General features: G+C 35.1%; 1 protein-coding gene across 4 annotated transcripts in view; it reads left to right on the forward strand.

Annotated features, from left to right (window-relative positions):
• Window positions 1-21,346, forward strand: part of TTC27 (tetratricopeptide repeat domain 27) — a 111,873-nt gene that overhangs the window by 12,750 nt on the left and 77,777 nt on the right. For all 4 annotated transcript variants that reach the window (XM_040553626.1, XM_040553627.1, XM_040553628.1 and 1 more), the window contains exons 4-9: window positions 2,510-2,650; window positions 5,421-5,523; window positions 6,038-6,202; window positions 10,353-10,489; window positions 12,801-12,913; window positions 19,687-19,753. In XM_040553626.1, coding sequence (XP_040409560.1) covers window positions 2,510-2,650; window positions 5,421-5,523; window positions 6,038-6,202; window positions 10,353-10,489; window positions 12,801-12,913; window positions 19,687-19,753 — 726 coding nt within the window. The remainder of the gene's footprint in view (window positions 1-2,509; window positions 2,651-5,420; window positions 5,524-6,037; window positions 6,203-10,352; window positions 10,490-12,800; window positions 12,914-19,686; window positions 19,754-21,346) is intronic.

The following is a 21,346-nucleotide window of genomic DNA, read 5'->3' on the forward strand; positions in this document are numbered from 1 at the left end:
GTAAGTTGAATGCATTATCTGTACTTCGGACAGAGATTGAAGCATATGTATTTAGAGTGCATAAATACATTTGTCTGTATTTAGCCCAGAGGTGGTCAAATGGAACCACATGCAGATTCAAAAAAACCTGGATTATAATCTCAGATATTTCTGAGCATATGTTCATAAATTCCAGTATATATTTCTGTACTTATATATGCACACATTTCTGAGTAAAATAATCATAGGTTTTGAGTGGAGGTCTGGTGAAGAATGGAAAGACTCACAATATAACCCAGGTTTATTAGGTCTGGAACATTGTGTTAGCAAATTTTGGTTGTGTCCATTTTGAGATATGGGATTTTTTTAGTTACATGAGATAAATATGGAAAATGTCTAATTTAAGTGCTTAGACACAAGAAGATAAGCTCTAAATTTCTTTTTTCTTTTAGCCAATGTTTTAAGGATTTTTGTGAATTTCAGTCCAGTCTTTTCAGCCCTTGAAACTGTAAAAACTTGAAAATCTACCTCTTTCATATGTAGCTGTTCCCTACCTTAAAGACTAGCTTAGGATAGTAAATTGTGTTGATAGAAATCTGCAATGATAATGCAGTCTTAGAGCACAAGTTAAAAGAACAAATGTTGATTTAGGCTTTCTTAGTAAAGAGAATGTTTGCTTCCTTGTATGGTATTTGCTTTATGGAAAAGAACATGGATTTGTTAAGATAGAAGATATCAATTCTTTCGCTCTGAGACTTGTTGGCTTATTTACTAGGCTGTGACATCTCTCTCCCTCTTCCCTCCCTCGTTATATTCCTATTAATGTTACATTAGCTGGACTGAGCTCTCCAGTGAAAGGCTTTGAAATGAGAATGTGAGATTAATTGTTTGCTGCAGTGCTTAAATGAGGGTAGATTACTATAGCATATCAAATGTGTTTTAGAAAATGGTTCTATAACAAAGCTTATAACTTCTTTGCTTTCCCATTGATTATTTCAATGTTGTTTACTTTGAAGAGTGAACTCAGAAAGGACGATAGGGAAACAAGTTTAAGTTAAACTGAAAACTCTATGAAGTCTCCTGTTATACCTGTGTTTTCAAAATGAATCTTCAGAAGCACGGAGTCGTAACTTCTCAAAATCAGAGTAGTTAGAGATGTTGGTAAAGCTGTTCCTTTCTGGATCACTAGAGGTGGGATGGATCTAATGTCTTTCTACATGGCCATTTTTTCTTTACAATGGTCTGACAAACCACTCGGAAATAAACTTTGTTTTCAATGGTAGGATTGATAATTGAAGTGATGCCAGGTAAGAATTACATTTTGGGTGAATAATGTAAAGTCCTTAGTCATTGCCTACTAAGTAGGAGTATTTTCAATGTTAATACATGGTAAATAATGAACAAACCTAAGGAAATCAGGAAAAAAGCTTGAAAATTGCCATAAAGAGAAGCAGCAATCATTAAAAAGTGAACTAGGGAAATAATGTGGTTTAATAACTTTTGTCTTTAATGTAATCTGTTGGTAAAGGGGTTGAAAAGAGTTCCAGAGAACTTAGTAATTACATTACTGGTTTTGTTTGAAACATTGTAATGTGATTAAAATGACTTCTATCTTGTTTGCATAGACTGAATAAAAATCTTTCTCAGGCAAGTGACTTCAGTGCAAACTGTCACTTGACTGTCTCGTCTTCTGTTTCCGTCCATTCCCTTTTCTTGCCCCTTTCATACAAACTGAAAACAAAAGCATTCATTTTTTCAGTTTGCAAAGGAAACTTGCCATTTGAGAATGAGGAGTCAACTGATGAACTGACATCTGCTCTAGTCTGAACATAAACTGTTTGAATGCTTTCAGTGGATTAAAAGGAAAAGAATAGATGATTGTCACCTGACCATCATCACTGAGAGACAGGTTTCCTGGAAAGCTACCTCAAGCCCATTAAGAAAAGAATTACTGTAGGGAACATCACAGGAAAACACCTAAAATGAGATCTAAAGGAGAGGTCTTTGTTATTAGGACAAAGGGAAAAATGGTTCTAATATTGCTACTCTGATGCCACTCCGAAAGGAAGCTATCTCTGGGGAAAGAAGATAACACATTTTGACATCACAGGAGGAATATCTAGTGCATTTGAGTGTTTTAGGATTAATTTAATAAATTTATTTACTTCTGTGATGACAAGTGGAATGGCTTTGGTTTATCAGAAGTTTTTCTCCTTAGATCAAGGGGAGGATATTACTAGAATGTATTTGGTAACATTAACTGGACATATGCATTTCAAGTGAGAGGAAATCTGAATATTTCCAATCACATTGATAAGATGTATCTGGCCAGTGAGAGGCAAGGCAGAATTTACCATGACTTGGTAAACAGTTGGGATTCAAAGACATATATTGATATGGGTTTTTTGCTTTGTTTTGAGCAGATTTTTTTAACCTTACGTATGTGAGTAGCTGTTTTTCCTAATTCTATGATTTTGTTCATAAACTTATTCATGTTTCCTGAACATTCCCACTTTTCTTGTTCTTTCAGCCCAAAATGCTGCATGCAGCAATTTTGAAGATGCTGGTTCTAGATGCTGAATCGGTCTATACCTTGACTTCTCATCCTATCTTGCTGCTTATAGCTAGGATAATCCTTGTGAATTCAAGACACAAACTTGCATCTCTTCAGGTAAGAAGCATGTGACCAATGATTATGACTGCCAGATACTCATTAATTGGTTCTCTTGTTCTTTTTTTCATACCTTATTAAGTCAGTATAGCTTCTTCCATTTCTTTTTCTGCAGCTCTGAGGTTCTTTCTTTTAAGAAACAGTTCAGACAAAGTGATTACAGTTAAACACAAGTATCACTTTCTTAAACTATTTTCTCACTGTCTTCTCCAGAAAGGAAGATCCTTTCGTTATCTGTAAAAATTAGAAAATTGAATAGAAAGCAACTTTTAAAAAGGCACATACTTCGTAGCATTTTTGAAGGAGGGAGGGGTGCAGGACCGACACCTTAAATGCCCTATAAAATAATGCATCATACATGCACTGTGGCCTTTTTGACAAGCTTTGGGATATCATTAACTGCTACCATATGAATTCTGGATGCCAAGAAAGTCCTCTTTTGCTTTTTTTATTGTCTTCAACCTCTCCTACAGGCATCCATGCAGAGATTGCCTTAATTCTCTGTTGTGTTCGTACATTATAATCAGGGAGATATGAGTCTCTTCTTGAGAGGGTTTTTGACATTACTTCCTTTGTAGTTTAGTAGCAGGACTCTTTGGAACTGGGTGACTTTTAACAGCAGCATCTTCTCTATTGCATTCCAGTTGAACAGAATTTGGCTGGAGATCAAAATGCCACATGGTCCCTTTTTATGCTTGGCTGACAAACATCTATTCCCAGCTGTGTCTTTGTGATGAATTAAACTGTGTGGGAGATGTTGGCTGTACTGCATTTCTGGAAGCCAAGCTTTTCCATCGTTTTCCCTGTTATTCACAGATGAATGCTGTTGAATTTCAACAATTGGGTCAGTCAGGGAGGGAGAAAATGTACCTGGTATAGAGAATTCCCTTGCTGCCTCCCCCCATTCTGACATAATTGGGGGCTTCCTTCTACCAGTGGAGGTTCAATTACTTGTGGTTACATTAAGTTTGGATGGTAATCTAATGGCAGTAACTGATAAAAAGTACTTTTATCAGCAGGTCAGTGTAACAATTAAAGCTTAATTCATTCTTTCTCATTTCATCCAAAGGAAAGTTTCATAATAACTTTGCTTTTTAAGTTTAGTGCAAATTAATTTAGAGTAGGATAAAACACCCTGAAATCTATTATCTAAAGCGTTAGTAAAGGCCAGTTAGGCCTGTTATATTTAAAAAATGTTACTGTCTGTAGCATCTTAAATGTTTGACGGTAATCAAAAAGTATTCTTAACTTGGATTCCAAAAAATAACATTGCTAATTAAATACTATGCAGAGCTCAGGTGGCTTACCTGAAACTTTATAAACTCATTCTGTGATTCTAAGATTTTTGAGTGGCAGGCATCAGGCCTCAGGAAATTGTATCATTGAGCTGGGTACTCAGTTGCATGGGAGATAAGTACTTCATTATATAAATTTAAACTGAAGTCATTTGAAACTTAGTTCAGTTGCCTTTAGGTTTCTAAGTAAGTGATGAAATACTGGGATTTGACCTTTTTTGCAAAGTCTTTTGATTGTGTGCTTTTATTCTATTCAGCTTGATATCAGAAATCATCTTTCATTGCATTTTGAAATATATACTATTATTCTTTTTGATGGTTCCGTTCTAGGGACATTACAGTCAACTACATGTGATTGGTTTAGATGATTTTACTTGAATTATGTTCAGCCTTTAGGTCTGATGGATGTAAGCATACTTGTATAAAAAGTTCAGAAGATAGGTGCCTTTGAACAGCACTTCTATGTCTGTTTTGACAAAAATGATTGGAGTGCTAACAGTAGCAAAATAGCTAGTAATCATTAGAGCCTATGTAGAGGTGTGCCCTATGTTCACAGATGATTATCTTAAGTATAATTTTGAGAATAGACTGTTATCCATGAGCTTTTCCATGCATTTCCATCTGGTGCAGATAGGCAGGGATAAGATAAGCTGGGGAGCTTATGTTTTGTGTATACAGCTTTCTAAAATGAATTATTTCCTAAGCTGTGATCTAGCTCTGCTGTAGAATGATTGCTTAGATCACTGAAGTATTTGTCTTTCTCAGATTCCACATACAAACATTAATAATTTTAATTGTGATTGTAAGGCATTCTCACAAGCACTTAGCAGTCTCCTTCCTACCCTTACATAAAGAGATATGAAAAGATTTGGCTGAACAGGAAAAGTTGCATAGAAGGGCAACACCGGATGGCCAGAGATACTGTACTGGATGGCTTCCACATGAAAAGTGACTAACTAGTCTAGGAGTCTTCAGACTGGAAAGATTAGTGAAGAGTGAAATCATGGCTGTTTATTAAAATCATGAATATGACGTGAAAGAAGAGAAGTAGGGAACAGCTTTTTATTTATTTGTTGTCTTTTTCTGTTACAAGAATTCGGAGTTATGAAAACAAAGTAGCAAGTGGCTGGTCCAAAATAAGTACACACAGGTATTTCTTTTATCTCCTGTTCACAAAGTTTCTTACCAGATTGTGGTCATAAAGATTTGCTGGGTTCAGAGAACAGGCGGAGAAATTAACAGAAGCAAAGCCCATCAAACTCTGTTAGAGCATTGTAGAGCTGCTTGAATATCTTCATCTTTATGCTAGGTCACTGCCCACTTTTTACATAAACCAGCTATTTTAGTTGGTTTTATTTTTTTCTAGAAATGACCATCTAGTAGATTAGTAAGTCTATATTTTAAAGCCACTTTTTCATTAAAAAAAAATAAACCTGTATTTGTTGTTCACTTGAACTATCCTTATTTTCTTTCAGACATTACCTTGGTGGACTCTAAGATGTGTGAATATTCACCAGCAGTTGTTAGAGGAGAGATCACCTGAGCTATTTACTCTTGCCCAGACGTGTATAAAACAAAGTATGTTTCTAATTATGTGTTTTGCTGGCCCACAGCATCAATTTTAAAATATTTTTGTGGGATGGGAGTTTTTATGTAACTACAGTGAGTGGAGAAGGACAAGAATTGACTTATATTGACATGGATTTCTATGGCACATGCTGTTCTTGAGACTGTCAGATGAAGATGAGAATGTGATTGCAGGCAAAGGTTTTCTATTGAGTTCCTATGCAGATTCAAGATTTGAGTTGGATATTTATTTCAAGAGCAATATTCCAACTCAGCTTTACTGTAAAGTATAAAAGAATATTAAACTTTTGTTTTTTCTTACTCTAATAGCGGTTCTGAGATAAAAGACTTTTTAAAGCTTTTTTTTTTTTTAAATGGACATACCTTTTATACACTTGAGTGAGTGTTTATAAATGTGTGGAGGTTTGCTTTAAGCATAACAGGCTTCCTCTGCTGGTATTTTACATGTAATTTTAAAATTCTCCTGGACTGTATCCTAATAGCTTTTCTTTTTCTTGGTTTGCAGTGGCAGAAGCAGAAGCTTTCTTCACAGGCAGTGAAGGCTGTCACTTAGCAGTTCAGTTCAATCTTGAGTGTGCCTATACATTTTTGTATTACTATGAGTACAAAAAAGCTAAACAGTGCTTCAGTACAGCCAAAGACATAACAAAACTGCAGATTAATCTGACAGGTAAGTTTGCTTGTACAGTCTGTGGAAGTTGATTGGTTGGACCAAACTAACTTGTTTTTTCTTTATTTAATGTGTCCAAATAAAGAAATGTATTTTGAAAATTCTTGACTTCTTAAAGGTTTGTCTTAAGAATTAGCATAGCTTGGAAGAAGGAAGAGAAACATACCATCCAGTTACAATGTCGTCCTTAATATGAGTGTCTGAGCAGCTGTAGTATTACAGTCCTTCCTTGTTGTATTTCATCAGTCTATCAAATCCTAGGTCTAGTTGTGTCTGTTATAGGACTCCTAAAATTAGTTGGTGTGGTGGTGAATACATCTTTGGGGTTGCTATACACTTATAAAGAAGTCTGCATGTTTATATGATGAAGTCATTTTATGCCACTAGTCTACATCTGTTCCATGTGAGTTGCATTTAAAAGTCACTTTTGGAACTGTTGTCACCACAGAAAATAAGTAGAAAAGAAATCAGAAATATCAAGGATTCAATCAGTATAGAGATCTTAAAATTATCCTTTCAGAATCTATTCTCTGGAGTCCCAAAGATCAGATTGCTGCACTTGTAACTTTGTTTAAAATTCCATGTATAGATGTAGAAAGGTTTGGCCTGTCTGGTTCTGCTGAGTAAACAAAATGACACAAAATGCACAATTTTCTTGTGTGAGAGCTTTAGGTTCTGTCTGGGAAGAAATGGAAAAAAATGTGCATCCATTTTTTTCTATAAAATTGTTAGTAGAAAGGATCAAGGAAGTGAAACTTGCAGCCCCCTTATCAATTACACCACTGTATGTAAAAAGGCTAGCTATTCCTTTATATTTAGATTGGAGCTATACCTACTCCTGCTTATGTCCTTAACCAATTTAATATTTAATTAAAAATAAATTAGAATTGTTGTAGAACTCCATGCTCATTTACTCAAAGGTTCTAAAGATTAACTGAAAAATCTGTCAAGAAAATCTTGTGGCATAATATTTTGCATAACTATGATTGAATTGATTACATTTGATGGTATCTGTCTAAAACATAGGAAAAAAGGTGGGATCGATTGAAATATAATTAATTTAAATATGGAAATTATTCCTATGTGTGACATTTGCTGCAAGATGGATAATATAAGGTGGTTTTGTTTAAAATTAACCCAATTTTTATTGTTTTTATGTAAAAGATCAGTGCCTGTGATGATGATCAGGCTATAAAAATTCAATAAACTAAGAACAGGTAAAATTGAAGTGCCAGATGGCTATGCAGCTGATATTCTTCAAGTTGCTTGAGGAGTATGTTCTTTTCTTTAAAAGAGATTATTCATCTAAAAACTAATTACCTCCATAAATCTAACCTAGGGAAAAGCTGGGTTTTGGAGGGGGAGGTGGGTGGCTGCTTGGGGGGTGAGTGGGTGCTATGGAATTATTTGCATTTTTAATGACTATACCAAGAGGTTACGCTAGTCCCAGAGAGAGATTACGATGATACAGTCTTAAAAGAATGTTGCTGTGAAATTCCTAAAAGTTCTGTGCCTTATCTCCATAAATGCATTAGAATAGTTATGAAGGATGTCTAACCTGAAGGCCAGATGAAATGAACTGAACATGTGGGAATTGTTGGCATTCTAGACAAATTCATATGACATGCATATTTTGGGTAAATGGAAGGAATGTTACATCATCAAAAATGACTTTGCTTTGCTGTAAAAATTCAGCCTCTATCAAAGATATTTTTAAGCCTTTGGGAAGGAATTTCCATTTTAGGAAAAGATTTTGAGAGTTTTTCGTTCTTCTGGGACTGTAATCCTTACTGACTGAAGATTTTATTACGGCATGGGAATTTATGCTGCTCTTATAAAGAACTTAGAACCAGTATTTTTTGCAAGTTATTTTAGAAATGCGTGAATAAATCATAGTTGTTCTTGGCTTGTGTATTTTTAGTCCCAGTAATCCAGGTCTGTCCTGTATTCATCATTTATTGAACAGCATCCTTATATCCCTCACAGTGAGTCACAATCACCAATAACTACAAAACAGTTGTCAGTAAAAGACTGTAGTCCTTCTCGCTTACAAAGGTACTAAAATGAGGGGTGGTAATCCAAAATAAATTTAAAATGATCAGATATGAAGGTTTAATAATGCTAAACCCTGAAATCCACATATTGTCCATTTACTGTTTTCATGCCCAGTAATGGGCACTTTTAATGTAGGACAGAAAGTAAAATCTCTGATGTGTAGATTCCCTATTTCTTTGTGATTCTGGTGGTATAAAGCAAGCAAAATTTTCTCCCAACTTAAATACGTAATAATCATTTTGATCTGGAAAATGTGTGTTTTCCCTGTAATACTAAGGAATTGTTTGCTTAAAAAAAAAAAAAAGGTGGGGAGTGTGAAGGCATCACAGCTTCTACTTGGTAGTGAGTAAAATTTAAAATTTATCAGTAACAAACATAGCTTTGTGAGTGCTTTTTTATCTGCTTAAGCAATAAGGCGTAATAGGAAGTGAATTACAGCATAATGGGTTACAAGCATTATTAAAATTGAGAATTGAGTGGTACTGTGTAAAAATAGTATGAATCATTGCCTGGTCTCTCTACCTGCCCTGACCCCCCCAATGTGATTGTAAGGTGCTATTTTTAGAACAATTTACTTTCCTTCATAAACTCTTAACATGGGACTTTCCGATTAAAAGGGGTGACTGGCAGAAAAGGAGTAATCAGTTTAATTACTCATCTCCCTAATGCTCTCCTTCCACCTCCTGGAAGAAAAAGGAGTGAGTGCTATTACAGCGTATGTGCCAGACAATTCTTACTGACACTGGCCTCATCCCTTGGCATTTGCCCACTGAACACACGAGCAGTCAGTCGTCTTTATGTCAAAGTTCTCATGTACTGCAAATTTTCAAAACGATAATGAAATCAAAAACTTTTTATCTCAATTGGCTCTGCAAAAAGAACAGTGGGTCAGTATTCAGTTCTCCTTTTCCTTATATTTGATTTCACAGTTCACGTTGCCAGAGCGTTGTATCATAGTAAACAAGCAAACCTCCAAATTTTGTAGTTTTTAGTTCTATTTTGGGAGTGGATAGGTCTCTTGTTATTTTTAAGTTACTGTTCTGAAATTGTTTTGTGACTTCCCTGATTGCAGTGTGGAAACAGGTTGCTAATGGAAGTAGAGCTATTTTTTTCTTTTCAATTTGGTATAAATGTCAGTTGCTATCCTAAAAACTTATTAAAAGTTGTCTGAGTATCTCATAAAGAACTGAAGAAAAAAATGTTAAGATGACTTTCACGTAGTGCATTTGAAATATTTAAATATTTGAAATGTAGCTGTAAACTGTACAACTGTAGCTGTAAACTACAATTTCAGAAACATCATGTCCATTAAAACTAGTTATATGAACTTCAGTAACAGCAAGCAAAGGTGTTTTCTTGAGAAGAATTTATTTGTAAATTATCTAGTTAGTGCAATAAAATGTAAAGGAAAAGATGCAAAACTGAAGAAAAATTCAAAATTTGTATTTCGTCCCAATTTTTCTTCTATCATCCCACATTTGGTTCGGGCATCTAACTCATGTCCTTAAAAAAACGATGTAGCCCTAGGAAAAAAAGTGAACAGGCTTTGGAAAATACTGTCCATCTCGTGATCATATTTTCCCAAACGTTCTACCAATCCACAGAAGCATTCAGACACTGGACTGTTGCCACCTGGAAATTTTGTTGCTTTATAAGACATTAGGAGATTTTTATTTACCTAAATGTTTCCATGTTGTCAGTACCTTTTAGTGGGGAAATTGACTAATTGTTTGCAGTGTATTGCTTGTATTTTGCTGTAAGGAACTGATGAAATTTGGCTGTTGTGGGTTTTCAAGAAACAATATTGTGGGTTGTAGGAAATTTACATAAGATGGGCTGTGCAAGACCTATCTAGTTGTGTTTATATATTTTTAATGTTTTTCTTTGAACATTGTAGTAAGCAGTGAGAATACACCTAGTTCATTGTAAGCAGATCAGTTAAAGACCACTGATTTAAAGGTTAACTCAATGTGTTTCTCTTTTCGTTTTGCATTTTTTTTGTGAGCAAGTTTCTTGATGGGATGGGATCCCTTTCTATGATGGGATTACGGTTTTTTAGTGGTCACTAATATAAACTTGTATTAATTTTCTGTAGGTGCTTTGGGGAAGAGAACACGATTTCAGGAAAAATATGTAGCACAGCTTATAGTGGATGTCCAAAGAACAGATGAATTCCTCCTTCCTCATAGTGAACTAAGTCCAGCACCTACTCCTCTAGAAAACCTAACAATGGTATGTATTTGAGAGGAGATGTTTTTTAATTTCTTAAAATCTATTTGGGATTTTTAATTAATTAAAATACTTTTAAGATTTTATTTGGTGTTTGCATGTAGAAAGTGTGTGATACCTAGATGAAACTTACTTATGATTTCTGAAAGTTTTTGGAAAAGATGAGACAGATGTTTGTCCAAAGTGCAGGATGTGGTAAAACCACAGATAGCTGTCTCCAGACACGTTTCTCCATCCAAAGATGTGGCTTTGCAACTAAGAGCGTGTTTGCAAATATATTCTTCTGGAGTTTGTATTGATTTCTAGTGAATAAGAATAATAGTTAGGAAAACAGGTGAGAGAATGATTTTCAAGATAGCTTGGAAGGCATCAAAGAAAAACACAGATGCCTGAGGGCTGACAGGCACATGTAGGAACAGTGTGAAGATGGAGCATTGGTCTACTTGCTTATACTGGTATGAATTACACAATTTGGCCTAACTGGTCTTAAGGGTGGATGTGATGACTTGAATTACAAATGGCTCAACAGTCACTGAACGGTTTTGGGGGGCATTTTTCTCTTCATGAAGAGAAGTTCTAGTCAGGATTTAAAGTTATTTGGACTTTCTGAAGAAATCAGGGATAAGCTGGGGCGTTATGGTCCGAGATCTATTCTTTAAGCTAGAGTATCATTATAAAAAGGTTTTGTCTTAACAGACTTCCATGTCATGCTGGGATCTTAAGCAAAAGAAATCGACAATAACTTTCTGCTTCCAAACTCTAACAAACTCTAATCTACTATATCTACTCGTTCTGAAAAGTAAAAATGTGGCACTAGGAATGATTTTAGTGTTTCTAAATCTAATCTTGTAATCTTCAAGGAGGGAGTTGAATTTTATGCATATCTGAGTAACTGTTATACAACTCCATCATAAGCTACTCAGACTATTAAGAAGTTAGGCTTTCTGTTCTCACGGTTTACTATTGAAAAAAAAAATCAAAACCTTTTATTTGTGTGTTTTGTATGTCAGAATCTCAAAAACATAGTATTGGTAGAACCATGTCCTTCTTTGAGGAAAACCAGAGGTATTTCAAGTTCAAACATGTTATTAACCTTGTGGGGGGGTTCTGTCACAGGTATTAGACCGGGCTTGGCTAAGTAGACTCCCCAATCCAATTTTTTATTCCGTTTTCTAGTATGTCTTTATTGATAAATAATTATTAAAATACAACTTCTTAATGTCATTTGTCAACTTCATGTAATTTTTTTAACAATGGATCCTAGTTTTTCTTTTGCAAGGTCTGGTCTCAAATTTGTCATCTCTGGATGTATCTTGAAGTTCTTTTAGGCAAAATTGGAGTTAATGCTATTTTCCATTTGCCAAAAGCTACTGGCAACCGCGTTGATTCTCCAAATTTAGGCCAGGTGTTCGATGTATCTTGTAGACTTTTAAAAGACTACTTATGAAAGTTGTATGGAAGCTAAGTCTTGAGAGTTGTTGAGAATCTTCACAGATGATGCATGTGGAAAGCTAAAAGGCCTGTGATCTTGTTGAAAAGTAGTTATAGGGAAATTTGATCCCCATTTTCAGTGTTATATAACATCTACCATTTGCAGATAAAGTAAAATACTCCGTCTGCAAATAGCAATTGTCCTGGATGAGAGGAAAATTTCTAAAGAGACTTACAAAACCTGTGAGTTTGTGTAAAGGCCGAGCTGTGGCTGGTCATAATTTCTGATTTTCATCTCCATTCATGGAGTTCTTAGTTCTAAATTTCTTCCCTTGTTGTTGTTCAGGAAGACGACTGACTGAACTAGTTATTTTGTAATTAAATGGTCAGTAATTGCATTCCATTAAAAATAAAACCATTATAGCAATGTGACCAGTTACTAGACTGTTAGCTGGGTTGATGTCTGGCCAAGAGCTTCCTACTTTCGTCTGGTGCTGAGCAGGTAAAATATCTCAGAGTGTACTAAAATGCATTGCATTTGAGTTTGTAAATTCTGCTCACAGGTCAACTTTCTTCAGAATCATTAAATGATCCACAAGTGCACATTTGGTTAAACTGGCTATTCTTGTCAAAGGAAAACCTCAGGCTTGAGGTGATACATGAGGACTCTTTGATATGAAATGGTATGTTTAAAAAAAAAAAAAAAAAAAAGGCACCACCACCAAAAGCATTTGATTAGTTTTAAGGTCATTAAAAATTACTTGTAATTTTATCATTTTCTGATGTTTGTTCTACCTTTACAAACAATTTTTTTTCACATTGTAAAGGCATAAGTTTCTTTGAAACTGTTTCCAGTTGAAAATGTATGTTTTTCCTCCAACAGAACTGTGATTTAAATGATGATACAGTGCTTAATGAGATAAAATTAGCAGATGCTGATCAGTACCAGGTACCTGATTTGTGTGCAGAAGAACTTGCTGTAATCCTTGGAATTTGGTAAGTTATTCCTTAATTACATAAAAAACAAACAAAACTCATACTATTCTTATGGTGAGGAAATAATAATGTGGTAATTGGTGGGAGTTTTTTTTCCTTACTTAAGTGATCTAGCTAAAAAACAAATCACGTTATACTTGAATTAAATTTTCAGTTTCCTCAGGGTGAACATTAACGTCCAGAACAGATTTTCAGAGATGTTTCATTAATGGCTGTATCATTTTTTTTAATCCTTGAGAAAGCATCTTTGTGTCTCAGTTTAATCATCTTTTAAATGTCAAGTGGCAATTAGTTACCATATTGTGATCATACTTCGGTAATTTTTCAAAATATGTTTCAGAGTCTGCAATGGTCAGCTTCTTGTGACAATCATCTATGTCTTTGAAGGAAAACTCTTCTCCTCTATTCATTGCAATGGGAATACTTCAAGCTATTTTTCCCCTCTCTTATTTTTTCTTGCATAAAGTGAAGTTAGTCATTAGTAGAGAGAAAATTGTTTCCTTTTGTATGCCCATTTCTCTGACTACAGCTTTTTGAAGGCTCAGACACTTGCTTGGCTATATAGTTTAAGTTAAATGTGAAGTTGCATGTCTCTGGTTTCAGCCTACCCACTATAGTCAGAAATTCACAAGTAGAGTATGTACCATGACTTTATATTTTCTTCATTTCCAAAGACTTGAACTTGCTTTCTTTTCAAGGCCACATCTAGATCCAATTCAGGGACAAAAGAGAGGAGCGAACAGTGGTATGATAAATATCCTTGATCCCAGTCAATTCTAGCCTTTAAGTCTGATCCCCGTCTCTTGTCCTCCACTTCATGCAAGATATTTTCACGTGCACCTCATTTTCTAACACAGTATTGTCTTATATTCAGACTATAGTATCCTTCCACCCTCCAGAATGAAAATCTTATTCTGTATTGGTCTTCTTGTTTTCAAAGGGTAGAATTTGACCCTGACTGGCAGCACAGTAGATTTCTTGACCACAGCACATCATTTTGTAATCACCCCTGTCACGCTGTGAATAGTGGCTAGAAACTATCTTGACTGCTGGTTGTGTAAGTTTTAATCCAAGTGGCACGTAAATTAGGCAGGACTCAAAGCAAGAAGCTTGTTTAAGAAAGGAGAAGAGCCAAAAAAAATTTTTTTCAGTGTTGCTTCTCCATATATATGGTAATTGCCACTGAGTGGTATTCAGTGGGTGGGATAATATTAAGTGTCTGAAGCTATTTCAGTCATAGATAGAGTCAAGATTTGATAGCCAGCCATGTTCTGGAAATGTTAGAATACATTTATTCCTACATTTATCTGTATTTGTGCAGTGACTCTGAAGGAAGCATAGACAACAGAGATTAAAGGCCTGAATTTTACACGTCTAAAGTTAGGTAAGATGGATCATGTACTTCATGATATATCAGATTGCAGCCTTCCTTGCACTTTATAGTGAGATCATGCTTTGTAGGTTGTATCAGAAGTGCAAGGCAACAGCAGGTAAACAACTGCTTTTATCTGTTTTGATAAGAGAGCTTTCACTCTTCCAAGCTGTTTAGTTGGAAGAGATTACATAAAAGTAACTGAGGAAGGCCACGGCTTACACATGTTGTTCTGTGAAAGTAAAAGATGTGAAATAAAATCTTGGACAGCCTTTATTGGTGGCAAAAGTTTTTCTGTTATATTGGTTTTGGCAGTCTGACCCATCTTCACAGAAGTATCATCTAAGTGCAAGTTTTTATTATTTTTTTTTTTTTGAATAAACATATTATAGGTGCCAGACAGTATAATGATCTCACCATGGTTATTTTATGGCTGTTTAAAATCATTGCCACAAAGTATATTGCTGTGCACCGGTACACACAGCTGCGTGAAGAGATTCCGCTTGGGAAATGAACTTCCTGTCTTGCTCTTCAGAATACTCAAATTAAGAAGTCAATTGAAAAACCTTTGTAAAATTTTGAAAATGCTTGTAAAGTGATAAATTCATTGGGTTTGGATCTTTTTCATTAACAAAACCAACACAGCTGGTGAAACTGCATAGAAATATAGCAAATACTTATAAAAATAGATTTGTGAAGTCTGACTTATCTGTTCTTCACTTGTCTCGCGCTAGTTAACTGTAGTTTTAAGTAGATACTGGAGGAACTTGGATTTGCATTATCTGTACTTGCAAAGAGGTAATGCATCAGGAAACATAAACAAGCCAAAACTCATTAGTTGTCACCATCCATCTAACTCAGTACTGTCTTCAAGAGTGGCTTTAAGAAGATGCCTAAGGGTGAGTAAGAACAGGGCACATGTTGTTGCCTCTAAATGGTGATTTCATGAGCCTAATCTGGCTTGTTTGTATAGCAGCCCTCAGTGGATCTCTTAAATACTCATAATCTTACTTTGAGTCCCTGTAAAATTTCTTACATCTGAAACATCCTTTGGCAAAGGCCTCTGTCTACATATTTCATGTCAACTGTTCAAAAAAAAAACCAACAACCCTTCCAGTTTTGTTTCTCAATAACTTCTTTTACTGACTTACCTCTTACTGGAAGAGATGATGAGCTGTCAGTCCCTAGCCACCCTCTGTTTTGCTAACAGTTTTGAGAACCTATGCGATGTACCTCCTTGGTGTTAATCCTAGCCTAATCAGTCAGTCATTTTGCAGAAGTTATGTTTTTGTCTATAAGACTTAAAACATCATAATTCACTGTCATAAAATAATGATCGTTCTTGATGTCTGTTTCTGAACCTTTTCCAATTACTGAATTACTGCTTTTGAAATGAAAGCTCCAAAATAGAACATACTATTCTTGGGTGTACAAAGGCTATACACCATATTTTATGTGGGTTTGTTATTGATGATGTACTTCATAAAATATATCCTACTGTATTCTCTATTCCTTTCTTAATTCCTTACATTTTTTATTTGCCTTTTTGATTGCTGCCCAGTACTGGACTAATGTTTTCATGCAGCTGCAATGCTAAACAGGTGCTGAACAGAAATTGTCAAACCCTACCAGTTTATGTGATGCTAGGACTGGTTTTCCCATTGTGCATCACTTGGCATTTTTATTTTATTATGTTTTTGCTCCATCCTGTAAGATATTTTGCAGCTCCTCACAGCCTATTCGCATCCTTCCTTCCTCAAAGAATGTCGTATCATTTGTGAGTTTTCTCACCTCATATATTCTCCTTTTCCAGTTTATTTATGAATATTGTAACACGCATGACAGCACAGAGCTTATGCAAGATTCCACTGGTGATGTTATCTATTGGTATGGCTGACCATTTGTGGTGATTAGTGACTTCTCTTTGTGTTGTTATGAAGAGGCATCTGATCACAGATCCTACAGCCAGCAGATCCTAAATTCACTCTGATTTCAGTTCCAGAAGTTGTCTGGAGTGAACTGCTTAACCCGTCCTTGAAATCAAAACAAATACAGGTTGTACAGAAGTGAAATATTTGAAAAGTACATTGACAAGAGCTGACAGAGTTGTTATAAATGCTTAAAGCTACATTTCTACTCTAGATACATGTTCAGATTTAGAATACAGCTTTAAATTTGATTTGGTATGGTAAACCATTAGAACAATTTCATTTTTCTCCTTTGTCTTTCAAGGTATTGTACTTATGTATCTTAAAACATTGTACATGGATGTGGCAGAAATGGAGATTAGAGACCTATTTTATCACTGGTTTTGGGCTGGAAGATCTGCATCTATATGCTTAAAGCTGTGACAAAAATCTGAAATCTGTCCTAGAAGAGGGAGAGGATTAATCCTTTCTGCTTGAATCAGTGTTTTTTTAGGATATAGAAAAAGAAGTTGCAATTTTGTCAAAATGTAGCTGTACCTTGGTTTACCCGTGTGATTCAAAAGCTGCAGTCGTGTCACTTAACGTTCTGGTTGCCTAGCTGCTGCAGTGCTCTTGTTATATTTGAAGTTTTCTTGCAGCTGTTTTTTTAACCTTTTCTTTTTTCTTTTTGCCAGTGAGAGGGAAACTTGCTGCTAATTTTCACCTGAAGTCATGTTTATATTAGTGACTAATGTTTAGTGATTTTAGTTGGCTACCTTGTGTTCTCAGTTAAGCTGATTATTTCTGCTAGCAGCTGAGTTTATACAAGGACAGAAGTAACTAAAGCAGAACAATTCTGTATTACTTTCCTATTTCCATAAAGAAAATTCTCAAGGAAAGGAAAAATGATATGTGACAGATTTGTTCCCTAGCAGTGTTGTCTAAAATATTCAAAATAAAAATTAAAATCAATAACATATCTATCTTATGTAGGAGGAAGGGGAAAAATGTGTTACTGTAATAGCTAATGTACAGGGAGTTGACAAGGTCTGCTATTCTAAGCCCTTTCTCATCGCTATTCTACCAAAAGCACAATTTCTGTGAGGCCACACTCATACAGTTTGCTCAAGCTGCCAGATGTTATGACACATCCGCAGAAGGTACATGAAGAGGGAGTGGAACCTCCGTCATGGGAGGTCTGAAGTTACGTAGGTATGCAGAGCAGGAAGATGAGTTGGAAGATCTCTCAGGCTTTCTTCTGCTATATAAACTGTTGTTTTTCAACTACTCTGGTCATTTTCTCCTCTATAGATGGAAAGATAAGCAAATCTCTTTCAAAAAAATTCTCATGAGTAATGCCCATTCTCTCTCAGCTCCTAACCCACCCAATATGCTGTATTAGGTGCCTGTGTTGTTACTGGATAACTGTTCAGTTGATTGATCAGAGGATTATTGCTATTACTTAGAGAAAGGGGAAAAAAAAAAGCCTTCAGTCTTAAAGGACTGTAGTTAGTTAGATAATTTCAGTTTAGGTTTGAGCAACTGATTCTTTTGGCTCGTTACAGTGAATAGTTATCAGCTCTAAGCCTGGTATCCTTCTAGATTCTCTATTATATACCTTACATAATGATTTTAAATGTCACTTTTTTAATAAAATGGTAGAGTAGCTCCCATTTGCCACTTAGGTCCGTGGTAGCTCATTTAAAAAAATAAAATTAGAAAATGGGGTGCACAGTTCTGTTTACTTTGGTAGGCTTGTTTTGTCTCCCAGTTGAAATGTAGAGGAAATTTGGTAAGAAAACATCAAGAAAAGCACATCTGAACAATAGATCTCCTAAGTTGCAAAGGAATAGGGGTCCAAGGATTTTATCTCCTAGTAGAAATAGGAAATTGAATCTCAGAGGGGAGTGTAATTATGCTTTTGCTGTGTCACAGCATACCTGTATTTGGCTGCAGTCCTTTGAACAAATGCCATTTACTTTGTCGGAGTGGAATTTATTTCAGTCGCATCCCTTAATTTCCTGAATGTTGCATCTGTACTCATTCCTAGGCTGCTCTAGTCAGATGAATATTAGTGGTTCCTAAAGAATGGCTGTTTGAGAAATGCTGAAGCAGTGATCTCAAGAGAACTTTTTTTCCTATATATTTTCCTTGGTCTTCCACTTAGTGGAGGTGGAATGTGCAAGAGACCTATGCCATCAGGAAGCAGTCTTGGCTCTGTGCTACACAAATGATTATTTTTCTTTCTGTGGGCATGTAAAGGTAAAGAGATGAGTGCTTGAATGGCATCAATTATTTTCCTATACTGAGAGCTTCACTCTTTCTCTTAGAATTATTTTATTATGGCTTAATACTTCCAAATTTTTTTAGAAGAAAAAACAAAACACATCAGGCACTCTGGCCTTTTTACAGTTTATGTACAGTCTTTCTAAGTATACTCAAGTTTGAAGACCTGGTAAACTCATTAGACAGCAATGGTAACTATATAATATGTATAAAAATTAACACTATAGCAAGAATGAAGTTAGACTCAGGTACAATGTTTTCTCCAAAGTAAAATACGTAAAAGGAACATAATTTCTATGACCCATCATCACAATTAATAAACTTTTTGCAATTCTTTCTTATGAAATGAAGCCTGTTGCAGAGTTCAAGGAACAGTGTGCTGATTTTAAGCATACATACTTAGCTATTATATATGTTTGGTGATGATCCATGCTCTGTAGTATGATTTAAGATCTATTATCACTTGATATCTCTTACTTTCACAAGGAACTTGAATTGTAACCTGGTTGATGTTTCTGCCATATATGCTGTAAGAGATACAGGGTATCTCTTATAGTACATTTTTAAGTGTTGGAGGAATGTTGTCTAAGGAGACCATCCACCCATATAGAGTTGCAAACGCAATTTATTTTTCATCTAAACAGTAATGTTCAACTACAAACAAAATAACTTTATATCTCATCTCTGTGTTCTTCTGGCTTTCCCCCTTTGTGTACCACAAGTTAGTGGTAACGTCACTTAGTTGAGAGATGGACTCCTGTGGTTAATATTGCTTGAGTGACTAGAAAGAGGGTGTTTGAGATTACCTTCCAGCACTTTTTCAGCGTTAATATGTTTTTGCTTTGCAGAATCTGTGTTCAATTAGTCGTAGAATTTTAACTGAAAACAGATCTCTGTAAAAACAGGGAATGGATTTAAAACTGTTTAGGATGCATAAAATTTAACCCCATAAGCATGAATGCAGTAAGACATTTCAGGTTAGAATGGGAAAGACACTATGAAATATGTTTGTCCCATGAAAAGGTTCTCTTTTTCTGTGACTTCTCCTAGGTCTTGGCCACTTTCTGCACATATGCAGTACCATTTGTAATTGTAGCATTTTTCCAGAACATCCTTTAGATTTCCGCAAGTTTGAGAAATTTATTCTACATAGTTGTATACTGAAAACTAAACAAGCACTATTTTATATACATTTTTTTTCTTTACAGTATAGACTTCCAAAAGAACAATCCAATACACAGGTTAACTGAAGAGGAACTTCTGGCTTTTACTTCAGTAAGTAACTTATCTGGACTTTTTACTAAACATTTTAATTTAATATTTAAGTTAAGTACCAAGCAGTAATTTACCCATCACATCAATCATGAAACTGTAAAACAAATTGTTTTAGTGGTCAGTTGTTTCGTTTTTTTTTTCTGATTTTAAGAAACTGAATTGAAGTTTTATCCCATTTTGAATCATCCTCATGTGGGATAAGCTTGACGTCTAAAAATTTAATCTCACCTGAAAGCACATACTAAACATTTTTCACTTGTTTTAGTTTTTATTAACTATATGAATGACAGTGTAATGTTAAAGCATACGTTTTCACAACAAGCTCTTTTATGGCGCTGGTGTTCAAAGTGCTCTTCTTTTAACTGTGTTTTGTAAGGGGACTTCAAAAGAAACTGCAAATTTCTTCTATCAGATCTATTCAGTTTAAGTATCAGGTGTTCCACATAGACATGTTTCTTCCCAGCCCAGTGGATAATTTGTCTTCTTGCTGCAGGACAAATCTGTAACTTCTAAAAAAGCCTTCAGAATTCTAACTTACCTATTTCTTCAAAGTATTTTTTTAACCAAGACAAAATACAGCTTGCCCCTGCCTCAGTGCCTTCTGGTTTTTTGTGTTTTTTTTTTTTTTTTTTTTAAGTAGTAGTTTACTTGAGGGAAGAAGAGGAAAAGGAAAATGATTATATTGTCATTTTTACTTGCTTTGCAGTGTTAGACTTCAGCTTTAGTGCAATATAGGGTGCTTTGCTCTCCAACGCAAAGCTTGAAGCCTTATACTCATTTTCCATAGCAGTACTATCTGGAAGAGTAAGTTCATGTTAGAATTTGTGGATAAGATCTCAACAAAAATCCTGTAGATTTCAAGTTAGATAAAATTGTATCACTTGCACATATGTGAAAGGATTATAGACAGGGGGGTTAACCATGGTAATGTTTTTCTGGTCAAAAAAGTTCTGTCTGGAAAATCCTAATTCTTTTATTATATTGAATGTGAAGTAGGTTGGTTTTAAATTCATGCTTGTTTAGGACCCCATGATACTACAGTACACGTAAGATATGAATGGGGGAACTGAGTGAATCACTATAAAACAGTTTGTTATGTGTAGTCTCTTTATTTTTTATGCAATTACTATAGTGCTTTCTGACTACATCCTCATACTTGCTGAAATGTGTTCTTTTTGCAATACAGTTCTGTTTTCTTTTTTAGAAAGGTTGGAATAGAGAGCAGGAAAATTAAGCCCATGTAGAACAGGTAGTAGGAATGAAGAAAACAGGTTAACCTAGTATTGCAAATTTTTTAAAAAATTGTGAAACTTAGAGTATATTTTTTTCAAAAATAAGGTTGTGCAGATGTATACATTTTCCAGATGTGCGTTATAATTTTGTTCTAACAAACCCGGCCAGTTTGTGTTTAAATAATATGTTTTTAATTGAGGACCATCTGTGAAAACTCAGAATTTTACTTCTCACTTTTTATTTCCTGTCAAGCTCCCTAGGGTTTTTATATACTCCCTGCTTCAGTCTTCCCACTACCTCTTAGTCCACCCACTAATTCTTGGATGGAAAAGTGGTCCTGATATAGCTGAATCTTGAATT

This window comes from Cygnus olor, chromosome 3, assembly GCF_009769625.2.
Source record: "Cygnus olor isolate bCygOlo1 chromosome 3, bCygOlo1.pri.v2, whole genome shotgun sequence".
Lineage (NCBI taxonomy): Eukaryota > Metazoa > Chordata > Aves > Anseriformes > Anatidae > Cygnus > Cygnus olor.